General features: G+C 46.0%; 1 protein-coding gene across 1 annotated transcript in view; it reads left to right on the forward strand.

Annotated features, from left to right (window-relative positions):
* The window catches only part of LOC145362106 (leucine-rich repeat and fibronectin type III domain-containing protein 1-like protein), a 247,542-nt gene that overhangs the window by 222,356 nt on the left and 5,662 nt on the right, over positions 1-19,524 (forward strand). The window contains exons 4-5 of the mRNA XM_080218145.1: positions 1,219-1,336; positions 14,802-15,141. Coding sequence (XP_080074271.1) covers positions 1,219-1,286 — 68 coding nt within the window. The 3' untranslated portion in view covers positions 1,287-1,336; positions 14,802-15,141. The remainder of the gene's footprint in view (positions 1-1,218; positions 1,337-14,801; positions 15,142-19,524) is intronic.

Here is a 19,524-nt window from a genome sequence, read left to right on the forward strand (position 1 = left end):
AACTTTTTAAAAGTGTCTACCTGTGCATTGGGATGTGGGAAGGGTCAAAATTGCTGTGATACTTCCTACAGTTGGACAGCCTGCTAAGGATGATAGAAAGGTTGGACGGATGGTTAACAGCGAGGTTGAGTGTCTTTGTTTACAAGAAGATATAGATGGAATTGTCAAATGGGCAGATAAGTGGCAGATGGAATTTAACCCTGAAAAGTGAGAGGTGATACAATTTGGAATGAGGAATCTGACAAGAAAATACTCAGTGAATGGTAGGACACTAGGGAGTTGTGTGGAACAAAGGGACCTTGGCATGTTTCTCCACAGATCTCTGAAAGCGGAAGGACATGTAAGTAGGCTGGTGAAAAAGGCATATGGGACACTTGCCTTTATCAATTGGGGCATAGATTACAAAAGCAGGGAAGTCATGATGGAGTTGTATAGAACTTTGGTGAGGCCACAGCTGGAGCACTGTGCGCAGTTCGGGTCACCACATTACAGGAAGGATGTGATTGCACTGGAGGGGGTTCAGAGCAGATTCACCAGGTTGCTGCCAGGGATAGAGCATTGCAGTTATGGTGAGAGGTTGGATAGGCTTGGGATGTTTTCATTGGAGTAGAGAAGACTGAGGGGTGACCTGATTGAGGGGTACAAAATTATGAGGGACATGGACAGAGTGGATAAGGAACAGCTGTTCCCCTTAGTTGAAGGGTCAGTCTTAAGGAGACACAGGTTGGAGGTGAGGGGCAGGAGGTTTAGGGGGAATTTGAGGAAAAACCTTTTTACCCAGAGGCGGTGAGGGTCTGGAATGCGCTGCCTGGGAGGTGGTGGAGGTGGGATGCCTCACATCCTTTAAAAAGTACCTGGATGAGCACTCGGCACATCATAACATTCAGGGATATGGGCCAAGTGCTGGCAGAGGGGATTAGCTGGGAGTTCAGATGTTTCTATTGTGTGGGTTTGGTCTCGATGGGCCGAAGGGCCTTTTCTGCGCTATGTGATTCTATGATTCTAAGGCTCATGAGAAAAGACGATGGATCAGGTGACAGAGGGTCACAGAAACCTGTCCAGTTTTCACCACTGACAGGGGGAGAAATTGGGATGAAATAATCCCAGCAGAGTCCTTATTCAATTGGCCAAGTGACAGACATTGTTCGTCCAGTTGGAATTCAGAGCGAAAAGACCAACCCTTCATTCTCTCACTGAAAACTTTGATTTTTTTTTCAGAGCGACAGGGAGTGCAGACTGGGGCAGATATAAAAGATCCAATGGAGAGGAGTAACGTGAAGCTTTGATGCCACCCATTTTCACACATGGAGACCAACACCATCAGAATTTTCCTGAGGTAATGTAGCTGAGAATGGATTGGCCAGTCGGTTCTGAGGCAAAGTCTCTCTTTCATTTTTGTCCAGATGTCTCTCCTTCTCACCCAATATCAGCAAAAACAAAGCCGTGGTATCCTTCTCTTCCTCACAGCATCACAGAATCCCCACAGTGCAGAAGGAGGCCATTTGGCCCATTGAGTCTGTATCAGTTCTCCCTGTCAGAGCACATTACCCAGGCCCTTTCTCCCATCCTATTTCCATAACCCCACACATTTAGCATGGCCAATCCATCTAACGTACACATCTCTGGGCACTAAGGGGTAATTTAGCATGGCCAATCCATCTAACCTGCACATCCTTGAACTGTGGGTGGAAACCAAAGCACCTGGAGGAAACCCATGCAGACACAGGGAGAGCTTGCAGAGTCCAGACAGACTGTCACCCAAGGCGGGAATCGAACCTGGGTCCCTGGTGCTGTGAGGCAGCAGTGCTAACCACTGTGCCACCGTGTCACATAAGTTTCAGATTCTCCTAAAGTTCCCTCTCCAGCAGCACTATGGTTGCATTGTAAACGCTTGGGACTTCTTGGGGAGGCAATGGCCTAGTGGTATTATCTTGGGACTGTTAATCCAGAAACTCAGTTAATGTTCTGGGGGACCCGGGTTCGAATCCCGACACGGCAGATGGTGGAATTTGAATTCAATAAAAAATATCTGGAATTAAGAATCTACTGATGACCGTGAAACCATTGTCGATTGTCAGAAAAACCCATCTGGTTCACTAATGTCCTTGAGGGAAGGAAATCTGCCGTCCTTACCTGGTCTGGCCTACATGTGACTCCAGAGCCACAGCAATGTGGATGACTCTCAACTGCCCTCTGAACAAGGGCAACTAGGGATGGGCAATAAATGCTGGCCCAGCCAGTGATGCCCATGTTCCATGAATTAAAAAAAATCTTCTCCACAAGATATTCTGGCCAGTAGCCATCCTTGGCACCAAGCTTTGAGAAAGTTCTGGATTTAACCTTTCTAATGTGGGTGTTTTGTAAGGAGAATGTTTCAAAGCTGCATTTGAATGCTGTGGATGAAGGCATATTCCTTGTGATCCATCCATCTTTATGACACATGATTGGGCCACACCAATCTGTGTGCCCTGATATTCTTCTGATGATGCCATCTTTCCATCTTCAATTGATCCGGTATCTGAATTCTGCACTTGTTGTGTGATGGACTAATTAACCTACTTGCATTCTCCTGCAGGTTTAATGTTACAGCTCCCTTTCCACTGCCAGTTCTGGATATTCTGGTGGTAGATTGTGAACTAAAGGAATAGTTTCTGACGTTGACCTACCATGTGAGACCTGACTGATTCCATGGCTTATTACTTATGTGAGGTCACAGTTTGCCCGTAGACCGAATCACTGGGCCTTTATTTCCACCATGTTGAAGACCTGTGACATGCAGGAGGACTTATTGTACCTGTGCTCAATGACCATGGAACCAGCATGTGGAATTAGTGAACTGTTGTGAGTTGAAAGTTGTACGGTAGTAGGTTTTTCCTTCCCTGTGTGTGGATCCATGCCTATTAGAATTCACAGGGTGAGTATGTTGACACTTGGCCTGTGTCAACCTTGGCCAATAACAAATAATTACCAACTTTCTTAGGACAGATAATTTGAGTCTTGGCAAACATTCTAGTCAATGTGACAGTATCTATTTCTTACAGGAGACTGATGGAGTGAAACCGCTCCTTGTCTCATTGAACACATCATCCTCACATTCTGGTTTGTGAATCGCCTCATGTTTCTGATGGGACACTGGATGGTCATTCTCCCTGTGTGAAGGTTCCAGTTGTGTCCGGTTTGTTTGGGTGGGTGCACGGCTCTCTGTAGCAGGGTCAGTCTTTGCTCTAGAGCACTGTCGCTGCCAGTGGCTCCTCCAGACATAGAGCTTACAGAATGGGTGGAGAGCTGGGCATTGGAGCCTCCAGAAGGTCACAGCTCCCACTTGTCTTTTGGGTTTGGGTGTAGCGAGTGTGTAACCATCGGGATTGTAGTTAGGACCTGTACGCTCTGTCAACCTGTGAGGATCTCTTTGGACTTAATATCCATTCTTGAGTAGCTCTTTGATGCTGTACGTTCTAGGCTTGTCTGGCAGATCTTTCCGGAACGTTTCTGTGGGATGCGAGCACCAACTCAGCAGTTCTGTCTGCTGTCTCTGTGATTGAATAATCTCAGTGTGTGTCCTTTCCTGCGTATCTGCTGACGGGCGTGTCCACGGATCCTGTCAACTGTTGTCAGAATGAGATGAACTCTAGTCGATGAATGTGGAAGTTGAGGCTGATTCTGAACCAGTTTTCCAAAATGCTCCGTTTTTTTGGGATCTTTCAGCTCTTCCAGTGTCAATCCCGACATGTTCATTCCCAATTGCCAGGTGAATTTTTATGGCTTCCTCACCTGGTTCAGACACGCCTGAATCGAGGAACCACAACTCTACACTCTGTTTAAAGATTTTGGATCCAGGTCATACCTCAGCTGCTTCCCAATTCAGACGGGGGAGTTTTGTGGACATTCTGATAAGATCCCCTTGACCTTCCTTCTCCTACAGTGCTGTCTCCGCAGCTGCCTGAACGTGCTTTTCCACAGGTCACCCGAGGAACATTTCATTGTGGAGGTGACACAGCGCCTGAGTAAAGGAATCTTTGGGCCTGATTTTGCCATTTTAATTCAAAGTGCTGGGCGGACTTGAAACTGAGAGAGTTTCAGATCCGACTTTAGACCCATTCACAGGTGCCCACATACACACTCCGCCTGAAAGATATCAGCGATTCCGAATTGGACTTAACGCTCCCAAAACGCTGCAGCTCCGATCGGTACCTCCAACTGCGCGTGTGCGGTGAAAAAAAATAGAAAAACACTCCCTGCCACATCGCTCCCGGGCTGGATAATAACTCCCCACCTCCCCCCCCCCCACCAGCCCCCACCGATATTGCAGCATCCCCACAACATCACTTATCCCCCCACCCCCCCCCCACCACCAACTACTCAGACTGATCGCGGCCCCCTGCACCCTCCCCCCCCCCAATCCTCCCCACCAATCGCAAACTGATAGTGGACACCCCCGCCCCCTCCACCAGACAGCCATCTGACCCACCTCCCACTTCCCCCTCCCCATCACCCATCTGAGTCTGAGAGCCACCAGAAGCTCTGAGCCTACCTCTTTGTGAACCGTGTCTGTTTCGTGCCGATTCTGGACAGGCGAACGCAGTGATAAAGGGGGAAGTGACGGTAAGTTTGGGCGTGCAGTCCATTAAGCCAATTTAAACACATGCAAACGCATTTAAATTGACGTCACGCCCATTTTGGGCATGGTCCGGACAGTGGCCATTTTCAGCCCTTGGTAAAGGGGGGACCGACGCGGAGGTGGGCGCAGGTCGCGCTACTCACCACACACCCGACTTTACCAAGTTCCCGCGCCCGAAAACAGCCGCAACTCGATGTGAAAATCGGGTCCTTTTGTTTTTCTCATTTCTCACCACGTTGGGTGTGTCTGCTAATCAACTCTTTGCTTCGATAACAGCCCAGCGCTGCGTCACCAAAACTTTCCATTGTGTTTCCAGCACTGTCCAATACTGTAATTCAATGTAATCTGACCAGAATGCGAAGGGTCTTCTCATGCCAAGTCGCATGGCCTAAGGCTGTTCACCATGTCATACATGTCCTTAATATTGCTGCCACTTACCACCGCTGAACATTGTCATGTTACCAAACTTGGGATTATTTACCGTACCGGGCACCAGGCACCAATCACTCAATCAGGATTGGATAACACATTGTGGGTTCATTTACTAAGATTAGGCACATGAGAACAGTGATACATCAGTTTGATTTGATTTATTTGATTTGATTTATTATTAGCATACAGTGAAAAGTATTGTTTCTTGCGCGCTATACAGACAAAGCATACCGTTCAGAGAGGAGGAAGGGAGATAGTGCAGAATGTAGTGTTACAGTCACAGCGAGGGTGTAGAGAAAGATCAACTTAATGCGAGGTAGGTCCATTCAAAAGCCCGACGGCAGCAGGGAAGGAGCTGTTCTTGAGTGGGTTGGTACGTGACCTCAGACTTCTGTAGCTTTTTCATAGAAACATGGACGATAGGAGGAAGAGGAGGCCATTCGGGCCTTCAAACCTGCTTCCCCATTCATTATCATCGTGACTGATTGTCCAACTCAGTAGCCTAATCCTGCTTTCTCCCCATAACCTTTGATCCCATTCGCCCCCAAGTGCTATATCCAGCTGTCTCTTGAATACATTCAATGTTTTGGCATCAACTACTTCCTGTGGGAATGAATTCCACAGGCTCACTGGGTGAAGAAATGTCTCCTCACCTCCGTCCTAAATGGTCTACCCTGAATCCTCAGACTGTGACCCCCTGGTTCTGGACTCCCCCACCATCAGGAACATCCTCCCTGCATCTACCCTGTCCAGTCCTGTTAGAATTTTATAAATCTCTACGAGATCCCCCCTCATTCATCTGAACTCCAGTGAAAACAATCCTAACCCAGTCAATCTCTCCTCATACATCAGTCCCACCATCCCCGGAATCAGCCTGGTAAACCCTCACTGCTCTCCCTCGAGAGCAAGAACATCCTTCCTCAGAAAAGGAGACCAAAACTGCACACAATACTCTAAGTGTGGCCTCACCAAGGCCCCTGTATAATTGTAACAACACATCCCTGCTCCTGTACTTGACAGAAGAAGGTAGAAGAGAAAATGTCCATGGTGTGTGTGTTCCTTAATTACGCTTACACATTGATTATGCATAGGGATAAAGCTTGAATATAGCAGGGCTATGTGTGAGTGTGTATGAGTGTATGTGTGTGTGTGTGTGTGTGTGTGTGAATGTGTGTCTGTGAGAGTGTGTGTGTGAGATTGTGTGTGAGCGTGCGTTTGTGTGTGTGTGAGTGAATGTGTGTGTATGTGTGAGGGGGTGTGTATGTGCGTGTGTGTATGTGTGTGTGTGTGTGCGCACACGCGCACGTGCGTGTCTGTGTTTGTGAGTGTGTGTGTGTGAGTGAATGTGTGTGTGTGTTTGTGTGTGTGTGTATGTGCGTGTGTGTGTGTTTGAGTGTGTTTGTGTGTGAGTGTGTGCATGTGAATGTGTGTGTATGTGTATATGTGAGTGTGTATGTGAGTGTGTGAGTGTGTATGTGCATGTGTGTGAGTATGTGTGAGTGTGTGTGAGTGTGTTTGTGTCTATGTGCATGTGTGTGTGTGTGTGAGTGTGTGTGTGTGAGTGTGTGTGTGTGTGAGTGTGTGAGTATGTGTGTGTGCGTGTATGTGTGTGTGAGTGTGTGAGTGTGTGTGTGTGAGTGTGTGTGTGTGTGAGTATGTGTGTGTGCGTGTATGTGTCTGTGAGTGTGTGTGTGTGTGAGTGTGTGTGTGTGTGTGTACTCTCTGCTTAAGATCAGATCACATTTCCTTTGGAGTGATGTCATGCTGATATCCTGTAAAGACAGATTGTAGCGGACGGGAGCAGTGCAGGATCCCAGCCTCACCGTTACCCCGGTATGAATCCCTGCCAGTGACGCTAATGTCCCCTGAAAGAATGTTTCCAAACTCCACCCAAAACTGTGAAGATGATTGGTTTAATGCAGCAGCATTAAAGGAGTTCTGGCGAATCGGCAGGCTGGCTTTCCTCTCTCGGTTCCATGGACGACCAATAGAAAATGGAGGTTTGGTTTGTACTGTCACCAGATCAGTTTCACCCCAATCCATCACAGCCTTAAGCTGCACACCACTGTGACCGCACCGAGTGACCTTCCTGTGAAACAGACTGCTAGCTCACTGCCTATAGAGTCACAGAGGTTTACAGCACGGAAACAGGCCCTTTGGCCCAACTTGTCCATGCCGCCCTTTCTTTTTGGATGTGAAATAATTACCTGGTTATTGTACCTACACTAGTTACCCGGTCTGAGATTAACCAAACTCACTCAGTGCGAGATCCTTATCGAGAGAGTACACTTTTGTTTAATTTTGGGCAGAATTTAAGTGCTGGCCCCAGAGGTGAAGGTAGACTGTGGTAACTAATTGCATCACCTTTCAGAACACAGAAAAACACAAGAAACAGAAGCAGGAGGAGACCACCATGACCTTCAAGCCTGCCCCGCCACGGCAACTCCTTCGCTGTGCCCTTTCCCATAGCTCCTCTATTCCTCGATCTATCAAATAATTATCTACCTCCACTTTAAATCGTGGCACGGTGGTTAGCACTGCTGCTGTACGGCGCCAAGGATCTGGGTCTGATACCTGGCTTGGGTCACTACCTGCACGTTCTCCCCATGTCTATGTGGGTTTCCTCTGGAAGCTCTGGTTTCCTCCCACAATCCAAAAGACATGCTGGTTAGATGCATTGGCCGTGCTAAATTCTCCGTCAGTGTACCCAAACCGGTGTCGGTGTGAGATTTTCACAATAACTTCATTGCAGCGTTAATGTCAACCTAGTTGTGACACTAATAAAATTTTAAAAAACTTTAAAAATACTTCTAACGATCCAGTCTTCACCACCCTCTGGGGCAGAGAATTCCAGAGATTCACTACCCTCTGCCAGAAAACATTTCTACACACCTCAGTTTTAAATCACCGCCCCCATTATCTTGCAGCAATGTCCCCTTGTTCGAGACTCTCCCACTGGTGAAAACATCTCACCATCTACCCTGTCAAACCCCCTCAGGATCTTGTATGTTTGGATAAACTCAGGAACCTTGCTGTAACGTTTGGAGCAGTATAAACCCCATCAGCAACAGAAACAGACAAAGGTCTTACCCACTGGGGAGGAAGGCAGGTCTGTAAAAAGACCTGCAGTTTCTATCAATAAACCTCAAATGAAGGGGAGTCACTTTGTTTGTGGTGCTGAGTCACTGAGCTAATGCCAGCCAATAGCTTGTAATTAGCTTTAATATAAAACTGACACGTCCTTTAAAACAACATGGGAAATAATTTTATGACCATTTAACTCAAGAGTTTCAGTTCAGTTTAAGCAGTAATTTTTCCTGCAACTTGGCTTCAGATTTTGCCTTTAATTGACTCATTAACCCGTGATTTCTCTAACCTGACATAAGTTATGACATCTTGTTTTACAAGGCAAAAATAATTTCCTATCTTTTATCATTAGTTTATGGTGCTTTCACTGACTCCGTTCAGAGTTTACAGGTCACTGGCTTCCACACGCACTGCACAGAATGAGGATAAAAAAAGTCTCCCAGTAAATTACCTTCCAAATTGGCACCATTGGACTCATCAGTGAGGTACTGGAGCTAGCACAGTCAGGGAGTGTACCGAGCAGGGCCCCAGGTAGCCTCCTCTGTTCGAGCTGGGTTCGTAATCTCAGTGGCACAGTGACAAGAGTGGTGCCTCTGGCTACAGCTCACCCACAATAATTCACCGTCCCCAATCACTGACCATCAAATTAAATCTCTGATTACCCCCCCCTTCCCTCCCATATCCCTTGATCTCTTTAGACTCAAAAGCTATACCTAATTTCTTAATTTTGGGCCTCAACTGATGTTGTCTACATGGACTTTAGCAAGGCCTTTGACAAGGTACCACATAATAGGTTGTTGCATAAGGTTAAGTCTCACGGGATCCGGGTGAGGTATCTATATGGATACAAAATTGGCTTCTTGACTGAAGTACCACAACACCAGGTTAAAGTCCAACCAGTTTATTTGATAATAATCCCACAAGTTTTCGGAAACGGTGCCCTTTCATCAGGTGTGTGGAAGGTTCTGATCAGAGAAGGGCGTATAAAGTCACATACAGTTTACAGATTACTGATTAGGATGTAAGTCTTTACAGCTAACCTGCTATTCAAGTCTTAAAGAACTGTGTGTGACTTTATATGCCCTTCTCTGATCAGAACCTTCCACACACCTGACGAAGGGACAGTGTTTCCGAAAGCTCCAATTTTGGAAAATAACTAACAACGGATCTATAATTTCCAGGGCCACTTCCTTCAGTACTCTGGGTTGAAGATTATCAGAACCTGGGGATTTATTCACCTTCAATCCCATCAATTTCCCCAAAACCATTTCTCTGCCGATGCTGATTTCCTTCAGCTCCTCACTGAAACACGTTTCTCTCAGCACTTCTGGTCCATTATTCATGTCTTCCTTTGTGAAGACTGAAGCGAAATACAAATTTAATCCCTCAGCCATTTTCCATTATGAATTCTCCCGTTCTGGACTGTAAGGGGTCTATATTAGTTATTGTCAATCTTTTTCTCTTTACATATCTATAAGAAACTTTTACAGTCAGTTTTTTCTGTTCCCCGCTAGCTTACTTTCATACTCTATTTTTCCCTTCTTAATCAATCCCTGGGTCCTCCTTTGCTGAATTTTAAACCGTTCCCAATCCTCAGGCCTATTGCTTTCTCTTGCCAATTTGTGTCCTTCTTTCTTGAACCTGATACTATCTCTAATTTCCCTTTTAGGTCATGGTTTGGCCATAATTCCCTTAGCATTCTTATGCCAAACAGGAATAAGCAACTTCTGGAGTTCACCTATTCATTTTTTAAATGCCTGTCCACTGCCTTTCCTCTCAGTAATGTTTCCCAGTCCATCATGGCCAGTTCATGCCTCACACCATCAAAGTTCCCTTTACTGAGATTTAGGACTCTGGTCTCACAATCAGCTACATCACCATCCACCTTGACAAAGAATTCTACCGTATTATTGTCACTCGTCCCCAAGGGTTTTCTCAAAACTCGATTGCCAACTAATCCTTTCTCATTGCACAACACCCAATCCAAGGTGGCCTGTTCCCTTGTTGGTTCCTCGTGTATTGATCCAGAAAACCATCACGTACACAGTCCAGAAATTCCTCCTCTATTGCACTATGATTAATTTGATTCTCCCAATCTATAGGCAGATTAAAGTCACCCGTAATCACAGATGTTCCTTTAACACACGCATCTCTGATTTCCCGACCAATGCTTTTCCCAATATCACCATTACAGTTTGGTAGTCTGTGTACCATCCCCACCAATGTTTTTTGCCCCTTGACATTTCTGAACTTGACCCATACAGATTCCAAATCATCTATGCTAATATCTTTTCTCAATATTGTGTCAATATCATCTCTAATCAACAATGTAACACCCCCAGCTTCTCCTCCTGTCCTTCCGAAACACTGAATAGCCCTCAATGTTTTGTTTTGTGTTTGACTTGTCGGTCAGAGGTGAAAGGTCATGTGATGATACCTGCAGGAATATATCCAGTTTGAGTTGGTAGCCCAATATTCAAAACAAAGAACAAAACAAGAACAGCCCGGGAAACAGGCCCTTCGGCCCAATGAGCCTGCGCTGCCATTTTAACATTACCGGTCCCCCCATCCACCCATGACATATTCGCAGCCTGAGATATCTGTGTACTTTTTTCCTGTACCGTTGGCCTGTGAATGTCCCACAGGGACCATGCAAAACCTTTCAGATCCTGATCTTATTCATTCCCAGATGTCTCAAGTTGGGCACAATGTGAAGTCTCACAACATCAGGTTAACACCAGCTTCAACACTCACCTGATGAAGGAGTGGCGCTCCAAAAGCACGTGATTCCAAATAAACATGTTGGACTTTAACCTGGTGTTGTGAGACTTTTTACTGTCCCCACCCCAGTCCAACGCCGGCAACTCCACATCAAGTTTTTCACACTGACACATCTCAGTCTCTGCTCATCAATGAGACATCAACACCACATGGGGAGGTGATGGCTTGGTGGTATTATTGCTAGACTATTAATCCAAAAACTCAGTTGATATTCTGGAGACCTGGGTTCGAATCCCACCAGGGCAGATGGTGGAATTTGAATTCAATAAAAAATATCTGGAATTAAGAATTTACTGATGACTGTGAAACCTTTGCTGATTGCCGGAAAAATCTACCTGGTTCACTAACATCCTTCAGGAAGGAAATCTGCTGTCCTCACCCGGTCTGGCCTACATGTGACTCCAGAGCCACAGCAATGTGGTTGACTCTCAACTGCCCTCCAAGGGCAACTAGAGATGGGCAATAAATGCCGGCCCAGCCAGGGACGCCTACGTCCCATAAATGAATTTTTAAAAATAGCTTCTCCTCGACGTTCCGGGTCTCACAAACCGGGCAGAGAGTGAGAGCAGGAGCGTAAGTAAGTCTGAATGGCCTGGAGAGATTTGAGCCCCAGGGCCAGAGTCCCACAGATTGGGAGACTGGAGACTGAGTGTTGAGAGATTGAGTGTTGGCCACCGGAGAGCTATATGATAAAGTCCATGGTAATAGTTACTGAAGATTACATTTACAAACAAGGCTATTTTTGCACAGATTACAGACAGCACACACACACACACACACACAACATTAAAAATGATGATGATGATATGACCCAAGCAATTAAACCATAAAGATCGCCCAGACTGAAAGTGCAGAGAGCAATCACTAATTTCATTTCTCAGAAGCAGTTAGTTTCTTAGCCGATCATAAATGTCATCAGGAAATTTTCATTCAAGCAATTAAACTAATTCCGATTAAAGCAAGATGGATGATACGGGTGAAAATTGTTAACATTGGCTCAGCATTCGTGCCAACAGAATACTCTCGGACTCTGCAGCCAATCCTCGCTAAAAACCCAAACACTTTTCAGCCTCCAGAGAATCACAGTTCCTTAAAGCGATTCTTCACACGGCTTAGTTAATAAATTCAACGTCTAGTTTCTCACAAACGTCTCCAGTTCTGCTGTGAGGCCGACTCAGTTCAACCTGGTTTCTGACCATAAATAGAAACATGGAAACTAGAAGCAGGAGGAGGCCATTCGGCCCTTCCAGCCTGCACTGTCATTCATTTTGATCATGGCTGATCATCAAATTCAATATCCTGATACCCCCCCTTCCCCCCCATATCCCTCAATCCCTTTAGCCCCAAGAGCGATATCTAATTTCTTCTTGAAATCTCACAACATTTTGGCCTCAACTACTTTCTGTGGGAGTGAATTCCACACATTCCCCACCCTCTGGGTGAAGACATTTCTCCTCCCTTCAGTTCTAAAAGGTTTCCCCCTTATCCTCAAACTCTGACCCCTAGTTCTGGACTCCCCCACCATCGGGAACATTCTTTCTGAATCCACCCTGTCTAACCCTGAGTTAAAGACCTCATAATCTCTCATTTAAGGAAGAGAATAAATTCAGTCAGAATTCCTATCCCTGAACGGTGATGTTTATTGGTGAGTGAGTGTGAGTAGATGCTGAATGAGGACACGGTTGGATGGAAATAACGGGAGATCAGAATTGGCAGGAGGTCATACAGCAGAGTCTGGTTCACCAATCACAACGGTTCAATAACTGATCCTCCCTCAAGCCCACTTTCCCAACTAATCCCATATCCACTGATTCCCTCGTGGTCAAACATTTCTCAATTGCAGCCTTGAATCTAACCAAGAGCACCCTGGGGTAGAGATTTCCACAGATTCACAACCCTCTGAGTGAGGACATTTCTCCCCACATCAGTTTGAAATGTTCAGCACGCCACCCCACCACCCCCCACCCCCACTCCCCAAACCCCACCCCCATCCCCTCCCCACCCCCACCACCCCGCCCCCCCGCCATGTTCTGAGACCATGATCCTTATTGCAGAACTCTCCCGTCAGGGAACAAAACCTCTCAAAATCATCAATTAAATTAACCATCATTATTTGAAACTCCAGGGAGTATTGACCCATTCTACATAATCGCTGTTCTTTTTATTTGTTCGTGTGATGTGGACGTTGCTGGCCAGCTCAGCCTTTATTACCCATCCCTAATTGCCCTTATTCAGAGGGTATTTTTTTTAAGTGTCAACCACATTGCTGTGGCTCTGGAGTCACGTGTAGGCCAGACCAGGTAAGGACAGCAGATTTCCTATCCTAAAGAGCATTAGTGAACCAAATAGGTTTTTACAACAATTGACAATGGTTTCATGGTCATCATTGGACTTTTAATTCCAGATTTTTATTGAATTTAAATTTCACCATCTGATGTGGAGGGATTCGAACCCAGGTCTCCAGAACATTACCCTGCGGTCTCTGAATTACCAGTCCACTGACAGTACTACTATACCACTGCCTTCTCCTTCCCTCTCCCAGCAAGTATCAGTCTACCGGATCTTAATTAAAGTTTTAAACTTCATTTATTAGTCACAAGTAATACTTACATTAACACTGCAGTGAAGTTACTATGAAATTTGCCCAGTCGCCACACTCCAGCGCCTGTTCGGGTCAATGCACCTAACCAACACGTCTTTCAGACATGGGAGGAAACCGGAACATCTGGAGGATACCCACACAGACATGGGGAGAACGTGCAAACTCCACACAGACAGTGACCCAAGCCAGGAATCAAACCCAGGACCCTGGTGCTGTGAAGCAGCAGTGCTAACTACTGTGCTACCGTGCTGTCCACTCCCCCCACACCCTCCCCACCACCCACCCACCCCAATGCAAGTATACCTTTCCTTAGGAACAGAGACTGTTTATGTGTACAACCACAATTGTATAATTCTTTGTAGTTCCTAGGCATATTATAATGCCTAGACTCACAGATGACAAATGGACACTGGACTGAGACACTGGAAGAGACCAATAAGATTATATCCTGGAAGATTTTGTCACAAGATGACTCAATCTATGTACACAAGTCTTTCTTCTTATAGTCAATATCTGTCCACTCTCCCATTGGAAAACTATTGGCTGCATCAAGAAGTTATTTGCAAAAGCCCTTCATTTCTCGTACGGGACTCCTCGTGGTCTCTGAGGGAAATGTACAAGTTACGTACCATAGACTCACAACCACTAGGGACTGGGCTGATACCATCGCAAACATCTGTGCAACCGATAGTGGGAAAATCTTCATCCCACCGCACTGAGGTAGATTCAAGCTTAGGATGTAGGATGTGAAAGATCAGTGTCACCTCTAACTCAGCCAACCTGTTAGCATGACCCCAGGGAAAACTCTACAACCGATATCCAACATAGATCCAATTAAGTCATTTCTGTTGTATAGATTCAATATTTATTCTTGCTTCTGATGGAGGGAGGGAGAGAGGAGGGTGAGGGGAAGGGGCGGTATGGTGGTACAGTGGTTAGCACTGCTGCCTCACAGTGCCAGGGACCTGGGTTCAATTCCGGCCTTGGGTCACTGTCTGTGCGGAGTCTGCATGTTCTCTCCGTATCTGTGTGGGTTTCGTCCGGGTGCTCCGGTTTCTTCCCACAGTCCGGGTTAGGCTGCATTGGCCATGCTAAATTCTCCCTCGGTGTACCCGGGCAGAGTGTGGCGACTGGGGGATTGTCACAGTAACTTCACTGCAGTGTTAACGTCAGCTTACTGGTGACCCTAATAAGTGAACTTTAAACTGAAGTTATTGCCAGGGCGTTAACACTGTCCTGACATGGAGATTCACACTAACTCTGCCATTTCCTCTTTTCCAGGAACTTTCAAGTCATGTTGTACAACTGGATTGGACAAACTGACTTCTAATCAAGATTATTGAAGGAACACATTCCCCAAGCTGACCCACCTCCCCTATTCGCTCCCCAAATATTCAACTTGTTTCATCCCATCTCAGTTTAATGTGCACCTCGGAATGGAAACAGACCCTTCAACAAGAAGTACCATGGGTAGAACCAGACTTGATTGGATTTTGCGCTTTAACCCATTGCAATGTATGCCTGTATCAGCACAAACAATGTCTAAAGGAGATCCTTAACCATATTTCTTATGATGGAAATTATCTTTTACATGAAGACGTTAATGGACAGGGCACAAATGGTAAGTGTTTTTTTTCTCGATGATAATGCATAGTGCGTTGCTTTCCCTTACAGAGTCACCTTTGCTTTAATATTCTTCTCAATTTTGGACCTTTGGATATTATACCCCATCATTGGACAGCAACCAGGGCATGTGATTGGCCCAAACAGCCTCAGTTAATGTCTGGGGTTTGATTGGGAGTAGTATCCAGTCACTACAGCTCTGAATTCCCCGCTCCCCAATCGAAAAACCATTGGCAGCATCAAGAACTCACTGGAGGAACTCACCCCACTCCCCATGTGATAAATGGCAAACCATCCAGTGTCGTAACGGTTTGAAGAGGTTCGAAGATTGTGGATAGTTACATCATTCCAGCTTTGCCACCATCGGTCTCCAATGATTTGATTGGATGCGTGCGGCGCCAGACGTCTCCATAACTGTCGACACGTTCCCAGGAGAAAAAGCAAAAAAAAGTCAACAGTAAATGGAATATGCCACAATTTATCAGCCCAATAAGGCTCAAAGGGCAAGACTCACCTGGAGAGACCAAGAATGGCCAGGTTCCCATGGCAAAATGGTGGCCTTACATTAGAGAGACAACCTTTCAACTGAACTCAGGAATAAGTTCAAGGAGGGTTTGGATATGATGAGGTACCCTGAGAACACCTTTCCACCATACACGTCACTGTATACTGACTGGCGTAGCCACGAGTGTGGGCAATGGTTCCTTTGGTATCACGCAAGTGTTCAATCATCACGTTTGATCATCAGTAGGCTTTTCAGCCTCTGGTGGCAAATCTATCTGTGCCCTTCATAAGGGTTTGGGAAAACGGAGATGAGAGCAAGGTCATTGGCTGTCTTGTTGTCTCCTCTGCAGCTCCAAAGCATTTAGCCAGTTGCACCCTCCCATTGTCTGATTGAGGTCAGCCAGCACAGAAGGAAATAAATATTTAACTTCCTCCTGCCTGTGCCACAGCTTCCACAGCACATTTACTCTGTGCAACACCCCTGGAGAAATTACACTGTTAACCAGGGGCTACAGCCCTCGCTTATCTCTGCCATAGTCATCACGATGACTTTCACATCTGCGTTCCGAACTAACCCACAGTGATGATGTGACAATCTCTCCCATGTGCTGACTCACAATGTAACGTGACTGGGAGGTCACCATCCAATTCTCAATGGATGTGGGCTCACAGGACAGCTTTATTCCTCATTCAGAACAAGCTGACACTGATCCAGCAACCACACAAATAGTCACCACACACTGAATCAAACACAAAATGGAATAGTGTCACAGAGTGCAAAAGAGGGTGACTCAGGCAGTTCTATAGAGAGTGTAGAGGGAGTTTTACTCTGTATCTAACCCCGTGCTGTACCTGTCCTGGGAGTGTTTGATGGGGGGACAGTGTAGAGGGAGATTTACTCTGTATCTAACCCCGTGATTTACCTGTCCTGGGAGTGTTTGAAGGGGGACAGTGTAGAGGGAGTTTTACTCTGTATCTAACCCCGTGCTGTACCTGTCCTGGGAGTGTTTGATGGGGGACAGTGTAGAGGGAGCTTTACTCTGTATCTAACCCCATGCTGTACCTGTCCTGGGAGTGTTTGATGGGGACAGTGTAGAGGGAGCTTTACTCTGTATCTAACCCCATGCTGTACCTGTCCTGGGAGTGTTTGATGGGGACAGTGTAGAGGGAGCTTTACTCTGTATCTAACCCCGTGATTTACCTGTCCTGGGAGTGTTTGAAGGGGGACAGTGTAGAGGGAGTTTTACTCTGTATCTAACCCCGTGCTGTACCTGTCCTGGGAGTGTTTGATGGGGGACAGTGTAGAGGGAGCTTTACTCTGTATCTAACCTCATGCTGTACCTGTCCTGGGAGTGTTTGATGGGGACAGTGTAGAGGGAGCTTTACTCTGTATCTAACCCCGTGCTGTACCTGTCCTGGGAGTGTTTGATGGGGACAGTGTAGAGGGAGTTTTACTCTGTATCTAACCCCGTGCTGTACCTGTCCTGGGAGTGTTTGTTGGGGGGATAGTGTAGAGGGAGCTTTACTCTGTATCTAACCCCGTGTTGTACCTGTCCTGGGAGTGTTTGATGGGGGGACAGTGTAGAGGGAGCTTTACTCGGTATCTAACCCCGTGCTGTACCTGTCCTGGGAGATCTCTACATTGGTGAGCATAACAAGTATCCTTTACCTCACTGGACATCAAATACAAACAGTAACGATAGATAAATCAGTTAACTTGTCTGCAGGTTCCATTTCTGAAGGAGGAATGAAAATCAGCCATAAATGTCCTTGTCTTTCACTAATCCAAACTTCCTCCTTGTTAAGTCTTTATCAAACGCAATTGTGGATTTTATAGACACAGCGGGAAATGACAGTGAGTGTAGGAGATGCATCAATCGAAAATGGTTTATGATAGTCATTCTGAGTTTCATTGCCTTAAAATCAGATGAGTAAAATTCGAAGCCGGAGGTTTTCAGCGCTGAGTTATGGCTCCAGATGGAAGTGCAGCGTTTTCTGATAGTCCCTCGTAACTCATTTACATCAAATGTTTTTCTGACTTATTGGATGTTCGTAGTCACCAAGGAGCCTTACTAACTCACAGCCAGGCGCCTGTCACTTTCAATGTGAGGGAATGTGAACAACATCTCGTCTAATTGGCAATCATTCTTGTCAGGCACAAGCCCTCACAGCAAACACCACAAATTCCTCGCGGTAATAACCGGAGAAACACCGGATACTGGTGGAAATGTGCAGCGGTGAAGGCAACCGTGATCTTTGGGTGGGAGGGGCTGAATGAATTTTTCTGGAATATTCTATTCATCAGAATGTCAGGGACTCTACGTCACGCCAAATCAAATCTTGTTTGGGGGGTGGGGGTGGGGTAGTTGGGGAGCATAATGTAGACATTTCATAGGCAGTTCCTTCTCAATGATGGTTTAACATCTTTGTAACATGGAGGAGATTAAATTCAATCGGAATCTACCAAGAAAGAGACGTGAGGAATATTACAGAATCCCCACAGAGCAGATGGAGGCCAGTCAGCCCATTGAGTCTGCACCGATAACATTCTCACCTGGGATTTGTCCCTTGTAATCCCAAGTATTTACCCCACTGATCCCCCTGATACCGAGGGGTAGTTTATCACGGCCAATCCATCTAATCTACACATCATTGGAGTGTGGGAGGAAACCAGAGCATCCGGAGGAAACCCATGCAGACATGGGGAGAACATACAAACTCCACACAGACAGTGACCCGAGGCCAGAATCAAACCCAGGTCCCTGGCACTGTGAGGCAGCAGTGCTAACCACTGCGCTACCATGCCACTCAATTAATTCTTTTGTTGCCAGAAGCAGCCCAGTGTTATACTATTATGATGTTCTACACTTTCTCAACCAGATGCTCACCTCAAAATCTGACTGTAATATTCCATTTCCCACTATACCAGCCCAGGCACACATTTGGTGTGTATGATGATTTGGTTTGAATTCTGGTGACTCATTCCCCATGAAATTGGTTTGGTAACTCCCCAAATTGAGTTTTTAATTTTGTTTTTTGCTTTCATTTTTGGGACGTGGGCATCGCTGGCTGGGCCAGTATTTATTGCCCATCCCTAGTTGCCCCTTGAACCAAGTGTCTCACTGGGTCCTTTCAGAGGGCAGTTGAGAGTCAACCACATTGCTGTAGATCTGGAGTCACATGTAGGGCAGATCGACGAGTCTATTAGTGAGACAATGGCCTCGTGGTATTATCGGTAAGCTTAACTTTATTTATTAGTGTCACTAGTAGGCTCACATTAACACTGCAATGAAGTGGTAATACCTGAAGGACATTAGTGAACCAGATGGGTTTTTCTGACAACGGTTTCATGGTCATCAGTGGATTCTTAATTCCAGATATTTTTTATTGAATTCAAATTCCACCATCTGCCGTGGTGGGAGTCGAACCCGGGTCCCCAGAACATTAGCCGAGTGTCTGGATTAATAGACTGGTCTATTGGGGAGAGAATGGTCTAGTGTTATTATCGGTAAGTTTAAGTTTATTTATTAGTGTCACAAGTAGGCTTACATTAACACTGCAATGAAGTGATAATACCATTGCAGCACTGCCACCAGCTGCCCACCCTCCCCACCCTCCACCATCCCCTGACCCTCCCCCCATTTGTAGGGGAGGTGATGGAGATAGGAGGGGCACTTGATCCTTCAGAATGCACTGGGTCAAAACCCAGTTCCGAAGACTGACAAGTCCCTGTTTCTCAAACCTGTTAGAGTAAAGGGAAATGGTTCTGGTGCTAACGCACGCAGGAGGTTCTTCAGGCAAGTATTGGATATCTCTTCTAAGTGAATTTGCAACGAGAACGCCACCTTGTAAGAGGAATGGAAATTGTTCTGACAGG

This window comes from Carcharhinus amblyrhynchos, unplaced genomic scaffold (genome assembly GCF_965287045.1).
Source record: "Carcharhinus amblyrhynchos unplaced genomic scaffold, sCarAmb.v2.hapA scaffold_37, whole genome shotgun sequence".
Taxonomy (NCBI): domain Eukaryota; kingdom Metazoa; phylum Chordata; class Chondrichthyes; order Carcharhiniformes; family Carcharhinidae; genus Carcharhinus; species Carcharhinus amblyrhynchos.